Here is a 16,481-nt window from a genome sequence, read left to right as displayed (position 1 = left end):
TTTTAATGATGTCCTGGCAGATATGATTAGTTTGCCTTTGCTCTCAAACTCATGTGGCATATGAAGAGCTTTGTCCTAGGAGAAGTGTCCTTATCTCAGCCATTTTGGGGGTTGCTTACTGATGCTCACATTAGAATTAGATTTAGTCTTTGTGGAAACCTTTTAAAGTCACCTGTCCATTTTGCCAAGATCTATTTAGTTCAAACTCAGCAGAATTTTCCATAGAGTCACTTGGAGAGGCACACTTAAGTGAAAGTGTTTTCCGAGACTTGACAACCAAACCCATCGACAGGCCTTCTTCAGCCCCCTCTGCTGCCGATCCTTCATCCATCTGTAAACCAACCCAGGCAGGACCGTACAACACTGCCATGGAGGGCTCATCTTTATATTTGCATATTCTGCCTCTGGTTTTTTAGATGACCTATACATAACTATAGAAGTCCTAGTATTTTCTCTCTGCCCTCTGAGGGATAGTTTCATGTTTCCACTTTGGAGACCATAGGCACCATCAGCACCGCTCTTATTCCTCTCCTCTCTTCAGTGTATGTTGGTAGGATAAGAGCACCTGTTTAGTAACTACAGTGGCCCAAAGCGTGAGGCTCTGGACAGAAGAAATAGGAAGGAGGCTAGAAGAAGTAGGGTAGGTTTTCCTCCTCTCCGAGTCATTAAAAGAATGGGCATTAAAATGGAAAAGCCTGTTTTTCTAGAGGAATTGATGCTACTCCATCAAGAGGCCAGAAACTGACTATAATGGGGAGACTTTGGGAACAAAAATTGTTCAGGGACCCAGTGGTATAGTACAGCCCAGAGCTCAGGGGAAGGTTTGCTTCCCTTCCTCTGACTGGAACTCAGTACCATGGCACCTAGGACCGGAAGGCTTGGGGGTACTTAGAACCAGCAGCCCCAGCAGGCATCAGAAGAGTATTCTGAGGGTAAATGAATGGGCAGAAAATACAGATGAAGAAGGGTCAGATGTGAGAGAAATAACAGGAGAGAGGTCATATAATGATGGTGGCTCATAATGGCTATGGGCATATGAGGAACACATCCTTGATTTCTAAAGATTCCTGGGAAATACTTGAGGCACCATCATAGGAAGATGTCCAAAGATGCCTGCATCTGAATCCCCAGCATCTGTGAATAAGTTATGTTTCATAGCAAGAGAGCAAAGAGTTATGGTCATTAATCCACTGACCTTAAAAATAGGAATATTCTACTGGATTGCCTGGGTTGGTCTGAAGAGTCAGTGTCAGAGTGATGCAATGTGAGAAAGACTCTACCCACCATTGCTGGCTTTGAAGACGGAAGGGGCCATGCACCAGGGCATGCAGTCTGCCTCTAGAAGGTGGATCAGGGAAAAAGAGATTCTCCCCCAGAACATGCAGAAAGGAACATAAAACCCTGCAACCCCTTGATTTCAGCTCAAGGAGACCTGACTTTCATAACTATAAGATAACCACTAAATTTTGAGGTAATTTTGTTACAAGAGCAATGGGAAACTAATACAGGAGGTGTGTGGTGGTGGCCAATTTTGTCCTCTAAGAAGTGACATAGCAGGAGCAGAACCAGTACCTAGGTGTCTGAATCCCAGTTTGATATCTGCCAATTCTGCTGGCATCCAGTAGAGCTCTGCTGGAGGAAGGCCCCCTTATGGCATTTTGAGTGTGGCGCCAGGACGAAGTCATCGTACTCCGTGACTAAGACAACCAATTTGGGGTTGGGGTAGATATTTGCTCTTTCAAACCTCATGTTAACCATGCAAAGTTGTCTTTCTGTTTGACCTCTATGGAGCCTACAGGCACAATTAAACTCATTTTTTTTTTCATCTGTGGACTATTAACTCCTAGTTCTCTAAGCCTGTGCAGTTTGCTAGAGTTTCTGAGGGTTCTAATTGCTTGTTAGAATCCCGTTGTCTTTGACAACTACAACCTTTTGGGATGCCAAGACTGACATCCAGAATACCAACTACCCCTCCCATGAAAGTGAACGACAGGCTACCAAAGTCCTCCAATTCATTAGATATTTGAAAATGTTCAGCAGGCAGAGCAGTCAACGGTGTCCTGACTCAGGCCTCCAGGATGCTGCCCACCTGGTGTGTTGACACCGACACCTCGCCCGCCTTCATACAATCCTCCTGGGATATGAATCATCACAGCTACCATTCTCCTGCCCACATTTCTCCATCTCGGCCATCAAGATGTCACAGTAGAATTTACCCAAGGCTAAAAATCCAAATATATTATGTTTTAAAACAGTCCCCATTCATACCAGTCTTACAATCACACCCAACAAGAAAATGAGTCTGAGATGGCTTGTTTCTATTGTGAACCCATGATAACTCCTAGTGATCACAGGTTTTTCTTCTGAGAATTTACGAACTATTTAAGGGGAGATCTTAGTACTTGTCTCAGGATAAAAGTTAAGCTCACCAGATGGTACTTGGCAGATTCTGCCTTCTTCCCTCTTCTAAAGAACTGGAACACCTTCTCCCTTCTCCCCTCCTCTAATTCTGGTCCTATTCTCCAGAATTCTTCTAAGATCACTAGCAGCAGGTCAGTGTTCTCACCTGTATATTCCCTCAGCATCTGGACGCTGCTCCTCCCAGACAAGAAACCTAAACTCAAATGGAGCAGCTAGGTGTTCTCCTTACAACCCTCTCACCTGGCTAGGGTTTCTGTGTCCTCCTTCCAATGTGATTAGCCTTTCTGGGGTAGGATGGAAAAAAATTAACTTTGATAGAAGAAATGGGGGCAAAATGATTCAATTTTGAGTCAATGAACCTGTGTCTAGACTCTTGCTCTTATCCCTTTACCTGGGGATGAGAAATTTCTAGAACTCTGGAGGAGGTTGAACCTACCAAGGGGCCAGAAAGGACCCTGTAGAAGGAGGGAGCCAAGTGCTCATCACATAACTCATCAACCAAGCCTATAGCCACCACAGAAGAGAATTGAGAGGAACCCCCCCCCCCGCTTCAGAGAATAACATTATAGGCATGTGATGGGGACTAAGGCCAGCCCTGCTTCCCAATGAACAGTACCTGACCCAACATTCAAGTGTGGAAAGTGGGGGGCAGGGAGGTGTCCATCTCTCTTGATACCATGGATATTAATGTCAGAGTCCTTCAGACAGATGGAGGATAAGTTGTAAAGATTTATTGAAAAATCCACCTCATTCCTTCATAATTCCCCCATATGATCATCAATCAGTCAATTAGCTGAAATTTCAAATGATTGATCTCATGGGTGGCTCTTTTTGAATGGAAGCTTTCAATTCTTAAGATACAAAAATTCCTTATAACATAAATGTACCCTAGAGCTCTTTTCTTTGGTATTTCCTAGCAAAAACTGCTTCCTCTGTGCTATTCTGGGAACTTTACGTTCATTAACTCTTCTCAACAAGTCGATGAAGCTGACGCTATTCACATCCCCATTGCCTAGGGGAGGACACGGGGACCCAGAGATATGAAGTCACTTGGTTGAACTCACACAGCTAGAAGATATAATGCTGCTGATTGAACCCAGGCAGTTCAACTGTGGAACTCAGCAGTAAAGCGATTATGAAACTGGCCCAATTTCCTACCCCTTCCTTTATCTATGCTCAGAACCCTGTCACCAATATGAGAACAACCCTGGCTAGCCTGCTGGGAGATGAAAAACCAAGGGAATGCAGCCAAGTCATGCCATCCAAGGCCATCCTACCCCAGCCAGCCCCTGCCAAATCCCCAGCAGACCACAGACGTACAAGCAAGCCCAGCCAAGAGCTTCAGAACCACCCAGAGAACCCACAGATCCACAAGGAATCATCAACGATTGCTGCTCCAAGCAACTGAGTTTGGGGGCAATTTGTTAGGCACCCATAGAAAACTGGTATAAACACAAGCTGGGTCACTACCCTGTTTTCCTTGTGATGACAACTGGCTTCGCTGCACTCTAGGATTCTCCAGGAATGGACAGATCCTGCCATGTAGGGCTTTTCTTGAGGCTACCACCCCATCTCTCTCCATCACTGTCTTGCCCCAGCCCTACCAGCTCATAAAGGCATTCAAACCTTGAGTCCTCAGTTTTTACTTTGGATTTGAAAAGAAACCAGAGTGCTTCAACTCTTTCGTCCTTTTTGAGCTCTGTTTCCTTGCCTATCCTCTTTGCCCATCTCTCCATCATCTAGAAGCTAAACTGGAATTAGCCAAAGTGCATGGTGCCAACCTAATGGAAACAGGGTAATGAGGGAGAAACAGGATTGTGCTGGAAGTCAGCACCTCGCAACTTTGGTCTTTCCCCCTCTCGCAGGCTGGGCTTCTCGCTCAGAACGAATGGGGACCGGCTGTCCCTGAGGGCATGCTCCTGCTTTGCCACCTGATCCCCAAATGAAATCTTGCAAAACTGAACTGCCCCTGCCTGCCAGGACTCAGGGGGGCAGCAAGCTGTACCTCCACAGGAACTAACAGCCCCAAATGCTCCACTCAAATTAAAAAGGAATTTGGAAACATGTTCCACAGAGTGGAAGCCTTCCGGGGCACTCCTGCCAGGGGACTCCATCAGTGTAACTCCCAAGGAGTGTCAAGGCCTGGTGCAGAATATATCGTAAGGGGGCTCAAGGGGTGGGGGCAGAAACTCACTCTGAAGGCATCCTGAGGGAGGTGGACCACAGTCTGCTAACAATGGAATTAGAAATCTTCCTCCCAAAGAAAAAGACTCATAAAAGATAATTGTTTTTCTATCAGAGTATTTCAAAACTTTTTTTTTTTTTTTTGCTATTAGGCACTCAATAAATGCTAAATGATGCTAATTCTCCTAGCACTTCTTACTTTATGAGTGAAGCTGGGATTGTGTAGGTTCATTGCTTAAAAGGCCAATAGCTAAGTGACCTAGGTTGGTGAAGAGAAACCAAAAGTCCCCAGGGCAGATCCAGCCTTACTGTGCCATTAAACACCCACCACCCCTCACTCATTACACTTCCACAACAATAGTTTAGTTTTAATTTCTTTTCCTTGTATTTCATAGCCTGGAGGGAAAATGTCCTGTGACAATTCTGTAATAGTAAGACAATTACTGGTGACTCAGGGCTCCCTGCTGCCTCTCCATGCTCTACAGCTGAGGAGCAGGCAGGGTGGCGCTTCCCATGTAGGAATGACTTGGTTTGTGAATTAGGAAAATCAAAATCAAAAGGAATCTTTACCTTAAAAAAAAAAAAGCCTACTTCAGATGGAAATTCAGCTCAAGGATTCTGCTTCAGAATTCGAGCTAATCATAGGCATGAATCCCTAAGGAGACCTTTCAGACAGGCTCAGAAATGTTCCAAGGGGTGACTTGCCTATCTGAGCTCCCACCCACAGGACCCAGGCAATCCAAGAGGATTCCCAAAGTCTGATTTACTCTCTTTTTCTCCATCCAAATCCTGCCCCTTTCACCTTTGCCATGAATGGGGGAGGAGGGCAGGTACAGTAGAACTATGTGCTCATATGTGCAAAAACCCTATCTTGTTCATCTTTGTAACTCACACACCTAACCAAAGCCTGAGTTAGGATAAGCAAAGTTAAGGATGTCCTAGAGTAAAGAATGTGGACACTCCCAAATTCCCAATGGATTGTGTTCCGGAGCACTTTGTAGATGGGTAGCTTAAAAACTTGGGAAGCTACCAAGCTACTTTTTTCCCATATGCATAAAGTTCCAATACAGTTTAAATTCTCAGACTGGGCTACAAAACTTTAGACTAGAAAAAAAAAATTCCAATAATGTGCCCAAAGTGGAGAACATCAGCTATTATATCACTTCCTCCTAAATAGCCAATTAAATTGCTGTTTCTTGGGAAAATGCATTCCCATTCAGGATGGCAGAAACAGCCTTCCACCTCCCCCAACACCCAGAGTGTTGGCCTTGAACAAACAGAGGAAGGCAAAGGGGGAGTCAATGCTAGAAAGACCAGAAATAGCCCTGGCCTGGCAGGGAGGGGTTTGCAAGGAGAATGAGATGGACAGAAATGTCTAGAGTCTGAGAATGCTACCCTGAAGTACCTCTCTGCTTTTACGTAACATGTTCTGCAAATCTCTAATTCAAACACTTGTCGTAAGTGTTCTAAATTAGGAAATAAAAGGCAGTTGCTTGAAGGGGAACTTGGAAAAGGAAAGAATTTCTGGGTTCTGGGTCATAAATTGAGCTAAGGACATCCTATGTTCACCTACAATGGCCCTCTTGATTTTTGTGCCTCAGTTCCCTGACTGATAGAACCACTGATACTAATAAAAATTCCAACTTCAAATTGACAATGACAGTTTAGAGTGGGGAGCAGGGAAGGATACAGGAGAGTAGCTGCTCAAGGCCAGTCTATGTTCTATTCATCTCTATATACTCCAGTCCCCTCGGTACTCAGCACATAATTCACCAATTAATAAATACAATTTAAGGAAGGGTTTTAGCTTTTCAGTATAGAATCAAAATGTATGGGCTTTGGAGTCAAACTGCTCAGATGCAAATCATTTTTCCTCCCTAGATGCAGGGCCAGGGGCCAGCTGCTGAACCTCCATTGGCTTCAGGTTCTCTCACCTAGAAAAGTGGCCACGGACAGCACCTCCCTCCTAGATGCTGTGGGGATGAAATGCTTTCCCATCAGTGAAACACGGAGCACTGTACCTGCCATAGGTAGCACTATTATTAGTATCCCCACCATCATTTAGCTAATTGTCTAGTATTTTGCCCCCAAATTAGTTCCTCAGGGAACCTGGCATGCATGAAAGTTGGTTGGTATAGTGACTTGAATTGTAACTCCCAGAAGACACATCTACCCAGAAGCTGAGAATTTGCACACAGGTGGAATGAGGGCCCCTGCAGATGTCATTGATTAAGGCAAGACCTGGGAGATGATTCATTCTGGATTAGGATGGGCCCTAAACCCAAAGTCATAGAATAGACAAAAACGAAAAGCCAGAGACCCAGGGAAGAAGGCCATGTGAAAACAGAGCCACAGGCCCAGGAACACCAGGAGCCACAGGAGGGTGCAGGGGTGAGGAAGGGAGGGTTCTTCCTCAGAGGCTTTGGAGGGAGTGTGGCCCTGCTGACCCCTGCACTGTGACTTCTGGCCTAGAGAACTGTTGTGTTAAGACTCCTGGTTTTTGGTAATCTGCAAGAAAATTACCAAGTCAGGGACAGATGACTCTGAACAACCTAGATTTAGTGAGGGAAACAAGCCAAAATGTGAAGTGGTGATTATCACGCGTCTCCTTTTCTTAGATTGGGCACTGCAGGGAAAGTTCTGCTCAGCAAGGTGCAATGGCTGACTTTAGGGACTGCAAAGTTCAAGCCAGCCCATCCCATCCAGTTCCATCCAAGAGCATCTGCTGGGGATCTTGAAAATAGCCTGCATCTTCCCACCAAGAACGAAGCGGAAACAGTAATTGTGCCATGAGAACCTGGCTGCAATCTGGCACTAAAAAAATGGGCAGGCCAGGAGGCGCTCAGTGCCCATCCAGGACACATAACCACATGGTCCACAAGGCCTTCCTGCACCCCTCTGTGAGGGCAGAGGAGTCATTATCCAAGACTCTAAGAGAAGGAAATATGCCTAGTTGTTAAGGGACCCACATAATTGTATATTCTCCTAACTCTACAGGTTCTAGAAATCTATCTATAAAACAGATCTCCTTTTAAATAAAAAATTAAAATGTACATGGGTCATTGCAGGACCCTCCTAAGCCTTTGGAATTTTAACAGAGTCATGAGAGAGTCGAATCCACTGATGTTCAGAGAAATGGTTTTCATTCTCTTCCTCTCTTCTAACTCCTGGAGAAAACCAGCAGCAGACAGAGCAGCAGCAGTCAGAGAGGGTGACTTTTTTGGAGCAAAGGCGTTAGACAAGATGACACATCCTGACAGGTTCAGCAAATACTGAAGGCTGTGCCAATCAGCAGATCCTTTCTGAGTGTTTGCAACGGAGGAAAGATTGCGAGTCACACAGTATTTCAAAGACAGGTCACGATTACTTCGTGTGTCATCTTCTAATGTGAAGGTCAGGGGAGAGGAGAGGCGGGTGGAGGCGGGAGGGGATGCGCAAGGAGACCGTGTGCAGGCAAATTAACCAGGCAGGTCTTGCTTCCTATTTCCCAGCACTGCCCAGGGAACTGTGTAATTGCTGGCTTTGTTGACATCTGAGGCTCTTGCCTCGCAGGTAACCGGCACCTCATTAGCCCCTAAGTCCTTTGTAACTTGTGAAAGTCACTTCTTGCCCATCTCAATCAGGGTTTTCTTTTTTCTCCTTAAGTGATACTCAATTTTTTTTTTTCCTGTAAGAAAAGGGTTGCAGTGAAGAGACCAGTGAGGAAATCCAGAGAAGGAAACCACAGATTCTGGATCCCAGAATATCCCCAAATGGACCCCATTGTTTAACTGAAAAGAATTCTAGAATACTGAAAATACATTCAAAACGAAAAGAAATAATTCTGAAGCCAAATGAAACCAAAAGATTTCTGTCGTTATTTGTCATTTGTTTTTCTCTACTAGGAAACAAAAAAGAGGAAGAGGGGACAGAGGGGATAGAGAGAGAGAGAGAGAGAGAGAGAGAGAGAGAGAGAGAGAGAGAGAGAGAGTCCCCCCGCATAAATCATCTGAGAGGCTTTTAAAAATATGTAAATGCTTAATTATCTCCATTTTCCATCAAAGCGCTTTTCTGAGGAAAGGATACATTTTTAGCATTCAAAATTAAAATAATACACTCATGAATGCACACTCAATCACACACATATTTGTGCACACACATACTTGGACAATTCACAACCTTCAAAGAGAACCATGCAAATCTAATTGACAGGATAATTTTTAAGCAAATTACTTGGTGAGCCCAACATGTTTTCCCCTTGTTGGGGTGAGGGGACACTATAAACAGTATGTACAAATATGCTAACTAAAAAAATAAAAATCTTCCTCCTTCCTGTCCAAGAATGTCAAGCCAGCCCATTAGGGTTGTGACAATGGCAAATGTTGAGCACACACAGTCGCACTGAGAATCTGCTGACCAATTATTGCCGACATTCCCTGGTTTCATCAGATCCATCACTTTGCAAGAAATCAAAAGGTGGAAAAAGGACAGGAGTTCACCAGGAGAGAAGCAGCCTCTGCCTAAATTGGGACAAGGACCCTTTTCTTACAATTGCCCTGCTCTTGGGACCCTCCCACCCGAGGAGGAGAGCAAGGGCTTAGTTATTTGTGTCCAGATTTAGAGGCTTCTCCCAAAACGGAAGAGATGAGTGGAGCAAAAGAATAGAGATGATTAGAGAGCAGAGGCTTAGCTGGGCACAGAAGCAAGCTAAGTGGAGTCATTAGAAATGAAGGGTCTATTTAAACATGCTCGGTGCACACATTTAACATCTCGTAAAACGTTTGAATGGTCGGTCTGTATACAAATGCATACTAAAAACAGGAAAGAAAAATATATACCAAAGTAAATGATCGCTTATTAAAAATACACATATACGCATCTTGCTAATCAGAAGCTACACCTTAAACCTGATACTTGGGCAATTATGTTGCCACAGTAAATAAACAGCAAGAGGTAATCCATTTGCAACAAATTAAGCCACACACAAATAATTTCAGACCCTGTTTCTGGTTTCCTGACATCTTACTGTACACAATGCTGCCGTTGGGTCCTGCATTCTTACATCCCTTTGAACGCTCACCAGACTATTAATTTAAAAAGTCGGGAGCTTCATCTGCTCCTCATATCATCATAACCTGTTTTTGTATGTTGGAAAAGACAAAAACACTAACCGGGACTTGGGTGGGAACCATTTTTGGAATAGTGGTTGGTGCTTGTTCACATCTGGATTAGGTTTAAAAATGATAACATTATGATGATGAACGCCAGAGAGCCTCATCTGCATATAAATAGGACTAATCAGAAATGCAAATTGCAATCAAGAGAAATTTTTAAAGGCTGTGATAGCTGTGTGATTGTGCAGATAAGGGAAGGTCAATGCTTGTATTGTTACATCAGTTAATGCCCCCCAGCCTGCCCAGAGCCTGCCTTTGAATGGGGCATGTGCAAAGTACAAATTATCTATTAATCTGCCCCCTGACCCGGATGGAGCCCTGGATAACTTAGTTTTCCCTAACTAGAACCTTGAGGTGGCCATCCATCAGTCCCAATCCAGTGAAAGACAACAAAACCTCTTGTCCAAACCTCCTAATGAATACACAGAAGAGAAAATATACTTGCATTTAAATACCCTCTAAATAGACCTCCTTTCAGCATGACTTCCCACTGAGTCAGAAATTAAGGGATGAATAATAAAACATATGACTGAAAGAACATTTTTTCTGATGCATTTCATTGCTGACATGAGTGGATACAGCAATATAATATGCATTTTTAGCCCCCCAAACTTCCAAAATACCAGAGAAAGCATAAAATTAAAAAGAAAATACCAGAGTTTTAACAGATTACTTAATCCTGAATTGCATTTGTATTCTTCTCAAGCAAAACACAAAAAAACGAACATCTCAGAAACATCGGAGTGCTGAAAATAACGCAATTGTTACAAGGTCCTGTCATTCCTTGGGTTATGTTATCTTTCAAAAACATCCTCTCTGTGTCCCCCTCCCCCGCTGGTTTCTTCTCTCCCAAAAGGAAATATATTTTGCAATCAGGCTTTCTCAGGTTTGGAGAGAAATTGCGTAAAAACTCTTTATTATCCCTCTAGTGATGCTTTCACAAAGCACTAATGAGTCAAGAGCGCCATCTTGTGTCCTACCTCGGAATCTTAAAGAGAGTTTTCACAGGATGCATGTCAAAGAGGGGAGGGTCTCCATCCCCCAGTTCAATGGCTGTGATCCCTAAGGACCAGACGTCACAGCGAGCATCATAGGAAGAGTCATACTGCTGCTCACAAGCAATGACCTATGAGACAAAATCAGGGAAAAAGAGATCAACTCCTGCCACCTCCAATGTCCTAAAATGTCCCTTGGCTAGTTCAGCTCCCTTCTTGGTTCCCTTAGCTGCAGACATTAAATTCCAGTGAAAATAAGATGTATGTATTCTAAGGCTTATTTTTGTGACTGATTTGTCAACTGATATGTCCGTCAACTTTTCAAATGTATCTGTTTAATTCAAGAAACATGCATTGAACCATTCAAGTACTAAAAAGCAGTGCAAGGGGAAGCACTGAATGGATTCCACAGGATGGCCACACTATTATCCTTCAAGGGAAATATGTCCACTTCCTTACCAGCTAGTGAATTCAACAAGGAGCAGTTGTCCTCACATATGCTTGACTACTGTACAACATCCGTAGCAGGGTAAACCACCCAGGGGAAGATGCTGGGTGTCTGAAACGGTTAATATAAAGCAGAAACAAACCCGCTGTTCCTGTTCCCTTTATCTAGAAATATCTGCCCCCTCTTCAAACCCCAGCATCTGGTTTGCAACTGCCTCTGCAGTTATGGGTCTGACTGGGTACAGAAGTAGCAGACCCAGAAAATGATCCTGGGATCATCACTGGGTTGGGGAGCATGGACCTCCTGTAGAGGAATCTGTTTCTCTTAACTCTCTGAGTCAGACAGAGAAAGTCCCTACACTCAGACTATTACAGCAGGGTTAGGAGAAAGTGAGATTGACCAAAGGACATGGAGGGACTGGGTGCCCCCATTTGACCAGAAATCTGTTTTCCAGAATCCCCCTTTACTATAGTTTCCCACAACTGATTGTGGTGATCTGGTAGACCAGGGTGGTAGGGCTTCCCTCTCAGCCCATTGAAATGTCTTTGACGTTTGCTCTGAATGAGATCGGACAGTTGACTATGGTGAACAGAGAAGTGGCAGATCTCATAGATGTGACAGCGGGATTTCCCTGGCTGCTGTGTTGGAGGTGGATTGAAGTGGGACATGAGAGGAAGATGAGAACCAGTTAAAAAGACTGCTGCGGGAATCCAGGTGTGACATGGTGACAAATTATCAGATTGGGGATGCAATTTTGAAGGTAGAGCCAACTGGATTGGTAGAATGGGGCATATAAGAAAGAGGAGTTGAGGATGACTGCAAGGTGTTTGACCTGAGCAACTTCCAGAATTGGCTTTTCCTGAGATGGGGAAGGGAAAAGAGCAAGCAGGTTTGGGGAGCTTTAAGCCTGAGATATCTGGGAGACATCCAAATGGAGAAGTTGATGTTAAGATTCCTACTGGACTTCTGACTTGGAGAACTGGAAGATAAGTCCTATGATCTAAAGGTGTACCCAAAACTTCATGTTTTAGAAACAGTCCCCATGCAATAGAGTTGGGAGACAGGGCCTTTGGGGGAATGTTTAGGTGACAAAGCTCCATTCATAAATGGATTAATATGAAACACAGAGCTCTTGCAGCAATGGAAAGCTCTCTTCCATTTTCCTCCACGTGTAGACACAGTAAAAAGGCCCAAGCATATGCCAGAACCTTGATCTTGGATTTCCCGACTGTGGGAATACATTTTTCTGCTTTATAGGTATGCAGCACAAAATGGACTAAGACAATAAGGGATGTGTGTTGTTTTAAGCCACTAAATTTTGGGAATTGTTAATGAGAGAAAACTAGTGCACCTTCTGTCTTCCATCCAGTTCTTTAGACTTGCAAGGCCTGGGGAAACGTGTTGGCCATCTTGCTCTAAACTTTGTTCTCTTGCTCTCACAACTGCCCTCTACTCTTCTTCTCTTCTGGCTTCTCAACTGGAAAATGTTTTTCCATATCCAGGCATTCTTGGCCTGGCCCCATCCCCTCTGTTCAAATAGAACGCCCTATCATAGAATATCCTGTCATACTTTCAACACATAATTTTCAAGTGTGCATTCCAACTAAAGTTCAAGTAATTCCAATTTTGGAAACAGAGGCCATTTCATTGCCCCCAAAGACCTTAATTTTCTCACCCCAATCAGGTGACAACCTACACTATTTATAAAGAGCTCAAGATAAGGCTATTCAACACCTTCCCTTTCAGAAATGACATTTTCAGAAGTGTGAGACAAACATCATTTTAGAGCTGTCAATCAGCAGACAGTTCACTGTCCTCATTCGTGACACTGTATTGGGCCCTGTGAGAGAAAGAGAAATAGACTCTACCCCTCTCCTAACAGGCATTACATCCAGTTGGAATATACAGTGCACCTCTAATAATTAAATGACAGACCATGACAACCATAAATGTCCTCAGTGTGTACTAACATGTCCAATAAAGGATTCAGACTTCAAATGCTCATGAAATTAAAGGGAGACACTTCCAGATAAGCACCCCAATGAAAATGTCCAATATCCACAGTACGACTCCCAGGGAGAAGTTCAAATCCACATCTAGCCATGTTGGGCATTCCAAGAACACATTAAATGTGGGGCTGGAGACATCCTAACACTCTTTGAATGTCGTCATAAAATATTCAAAGCATTTATCTGGTTTCAACTTCCCTGGACAAATAAAACACCATCTACAGCTCAGTCTGATTAATAGAAAAGCGCTTGTCAGGCAAATTCTTCTCCCAAAACTCAGCTCATCATGTATCCTTTCAGCTCAGCCTTCCAAGGAAGTTTACAGAAAATCACACTAATAGAATAATTCACAAATAATTCTTTTGTTACCATGCAGGCATGGTAGTAGGTCCTGAGGGGAGAAGTCTCACAAGCAATTTAATCTCCATCATAATTTCATGAAGGAGATGCTATTATCTCCTTTAGTCACTATGGAAACTGAGGCACAGCCATGTTGAGCAGCTTACCCAGAGTCATGCAGCTAGGTATTGTCATGCTGGGATTGGAACCCAGGCAGGGCGAGGGACTAAGGAGCAAGTCATCACTGTGCATTAAGTGGTATACCTAAAAAGGGCTATTCCATTAAAATTATCAGCTTTGCTTTCATATTTTGACTAATCTAACGCCATTTTTTTGAGGGTTTTGTCACCTCCTCAGAGGAGACTCCTCCGTCAGGACTGCTCCTTTCCAGGAGTAGACAAAGGAGCATGTGTGATGGGGTTAGAAAAAGCACTCTTAAGAGGATGCATCTGACTGAAGGTCAGTACCTGGGACCGAAGGCCAGTACATCCTGAATTTGTATTCCCCGTCAATCTAACACCACGGAGTGCAATTATCTCTTTCAGAGAAGAGTATAATCGTTCGTCTTAGCTCAGCATCCTCTTGGTCTCTGGGTAAAGGAAAGCTGAGTTAAGGATGCTGAGATCATCCAGTGGCTTTTGATTCCACGGAGACAGGAAAGCAGTGACGGCATGCGGGTGCACTCCCTTGAGACCAGACTTTGCGGGTCCCTGAAGTCATACTAGGGGGATGGACAGAAATAGGTTGAGATAGTGTTGACACCGGGCCAGGACCCAAACACCTCATCCTTTCTCTCCCTCCACCCCCAAGGCCCCTGACCTGGAGACTTTGCTGCCACCCCAGCAGTGTGACAGGGGGTGGCACCCATGGGATGCAAGGAGAGAAAGGGCATGAGAGGGAGTTTGAGAGAAGACCAGCAGGACCTGGAGTGTGACTTAACAGGGGAGGTTAGGCGAGGACACGTCAATCCTGGGTGACCAGGACAATGATGGTGCCATTTACAAAAAGGAAGTTGGGAAAAAAAAGTCAGTTTTCCAGGTAGTTCAGATAAGATCTGAACCTCCCCCTAAGCAGGTGTAAACAAACCACTTGTGTTCTCAGGACCTCTCCTGATCTGCAGAGTGGCAAGGTGGGAACCAAGGGTCTCCGCCATCCCTTCGGGCTCTAACACTCAGTGACTTCACAATTTCCAAGTAAGAGATCTTGGGGAAGGATCTCAAACCGAGAGGCTAACATCTCCATGCAAATGAGCTACAGTGAATGGTGAATGGACACTCGAGGGGATTTTAGTGCAATATTTTGCAGAAGGTCTTAAGGTCTATGAAAAGATGCAGGCTGCTGTGCTAATGCCTCCGTTAAAGACGACAAGCGTCAGGGACAGAGCAATTGTTTAGATGCTGCTTAATGGAGCATGTCCAAGCTCCTACCTTAAAATTCAAACTTGTGGCTCTTCTGGTGCACTTAGACTTCTCTGTTGCTTATTTTAGGAAGAGAAAAGACACTAAAGCCGAGATTACTAGCAATATCTATGTACTGGGCAGCCTTTAAGCCCAATGCCAATAGCTATTTTACCCCAGAGGTGGGCTTAGGTTCCCCAAATGTTGGTCATAACCACTTTGGCTTCCCCAAACTTTTCTTTCTGGTGAGGAATGAGGACGAAAGAAACAAGTTTTCACTGATGACTGAGCTCAAACTGGTCTTTGGAGCAAGGGCTAGCTGTCCGTCTCCGCGGATGGAGGGAACCGTTCTTTCCAGCCTTCTAACGATCTCCATGCTGCAGACTCCTTAATGCACCCCCAGTGGCTCTGTACTGCCCACAGATGGGACCCCTCTTGTTCCTCCTGCAGGAACTTATGGGGGTGGGGGGAATGTACCAACGGATAAAAGCTGATGAAACAAACCATCTTGTTTCCCTCAGCATGGTCAGCTGAGCTCTGTCCTGAGTCACCAGTTGTCAGCAGCCCTTGGGACCTAGAGAGACTTGCTCCTCTGCCAGAGGAGGAAAATTCTGAAGCCACGCAACTCCCTTTTGATTCTGCTGCTTTCCTCACGGGGAGATTTTTGGCCAAATAATTCATCTCTCTGTCCCTCCTCTTCTCATGTCAACTGAGAGCTCCCTTCTCATGAGCCTCGTCTGAAGTATTCCCTATGAAAATACTAGTTATTCGTATCTTTCTCTGGTACCAAAATGTCAGTAGTAGCTATCCAGGGGTCATCTGTGTCTGGATTATATTTATTTTATTTACTTCTTGAGTATCTTTGGGATTTTCCAAAATGTCTATAGGGAATATGAACTATTTCAATGATGAAAAGGGGCAAGTTTGATTTTTTTGTTTGTTTGTTTGTTTTGTTTTCATTCATTTTTCATCTTAAGGGTATAAATATTGAAAAGTTTGCTTTGATTTTCAAGGGTGGGTTTCCTTCTTTGGGGGTATTTGTTGACTGTTGAAATTCTTTATAAGTTGTCAGGTTAAAGGGCCGTGGATATAAAAGTAAGTTCCCATGATATTGATAAAAGAAGAATGCCGGAAATTCCCTTCCCAGGGAGAACACTTTCTATTGCACGCAACAGGCTTAGGGAGCAATTTTTGTGGGGCGGGGGGTGGGTGGGTTCTGGGGACTGAACTCAGGGGCACTCAACCACTGAGCCACATCCCCAGCCCTATTTTGCATTTGATTTAGAGACAGGGTCTCACTGAGTTACTAAAGGCCTCATATTTGCTGAGGCTGGTTTTGAACTCACAATCCTCTTGTCTCATCCTCTCAAGCTGCTGGTATTAGAGGCATGCACCACCGTGCCTAGCTGTGCATTTCAATCTTGACCAAGAGTAGGACTTACTAACAAGGCCCCCGCAAGACAGGGTGCGAGGTGTCCTCTGCCTCTTACAGAAAGACTTGGGCTATGAGGACATGAGCCTCTGTCATCTCAAGG

The 16,481-nt window shown here is 44.3% G+C and overlaps 1 protein-coding gene across 8 annotated transcripts in view; it reads right to left on the bottom strand.

Annotated features, from left to right (window-relative positions):
• The window catches only part of Myo3b (myosin IIIB), a 505,529-nt gene that overhangs the window by 444,444 nt on the left and 44,604 nt on the right, over positions 1–16,481 (bottom strand). For 7 of the 8 annotated variants that reach the window (XM_078017569.1, XM_078017565.1, XM_078017563.1 and 4 more), the window contains exon 7: positions 10,739–10,884. In XM_078017569.1, coding sequence (XP_077873695.1) covers positions 10,739–10,884 — 146 coding nt within the window. Of the gene's footprint in view, positions 1–10,738; positions 10,885–16,481 lie in introns of those variants that run through there. The other variant, XM_078017571.1, reaches the window with a different exon arrangement.

Source organism: Ictidomys tridecemlineatus, chromosome 7 (assembly GCF_052094955.1).
Source record: "Ictidomys tridecemlineatus isolate mIctTri1 chromosome 7, mIctTri1.hap1, whole genome shotgun sequence".
In the NCBI taxonomy this organism is placed as follows: domain Eukaryota; kingdom Metazoa; phylum Chordata; class Mammalia; order Rodentia; family Sciuridae; genus Ictidomys; species Ictidomys tridecemlineatus.
The sequence above is the reverse complement of the archived record's forward strand: the minus strand, read 5'-3'. Positions and strand labels throughout refer to the sequence as shown.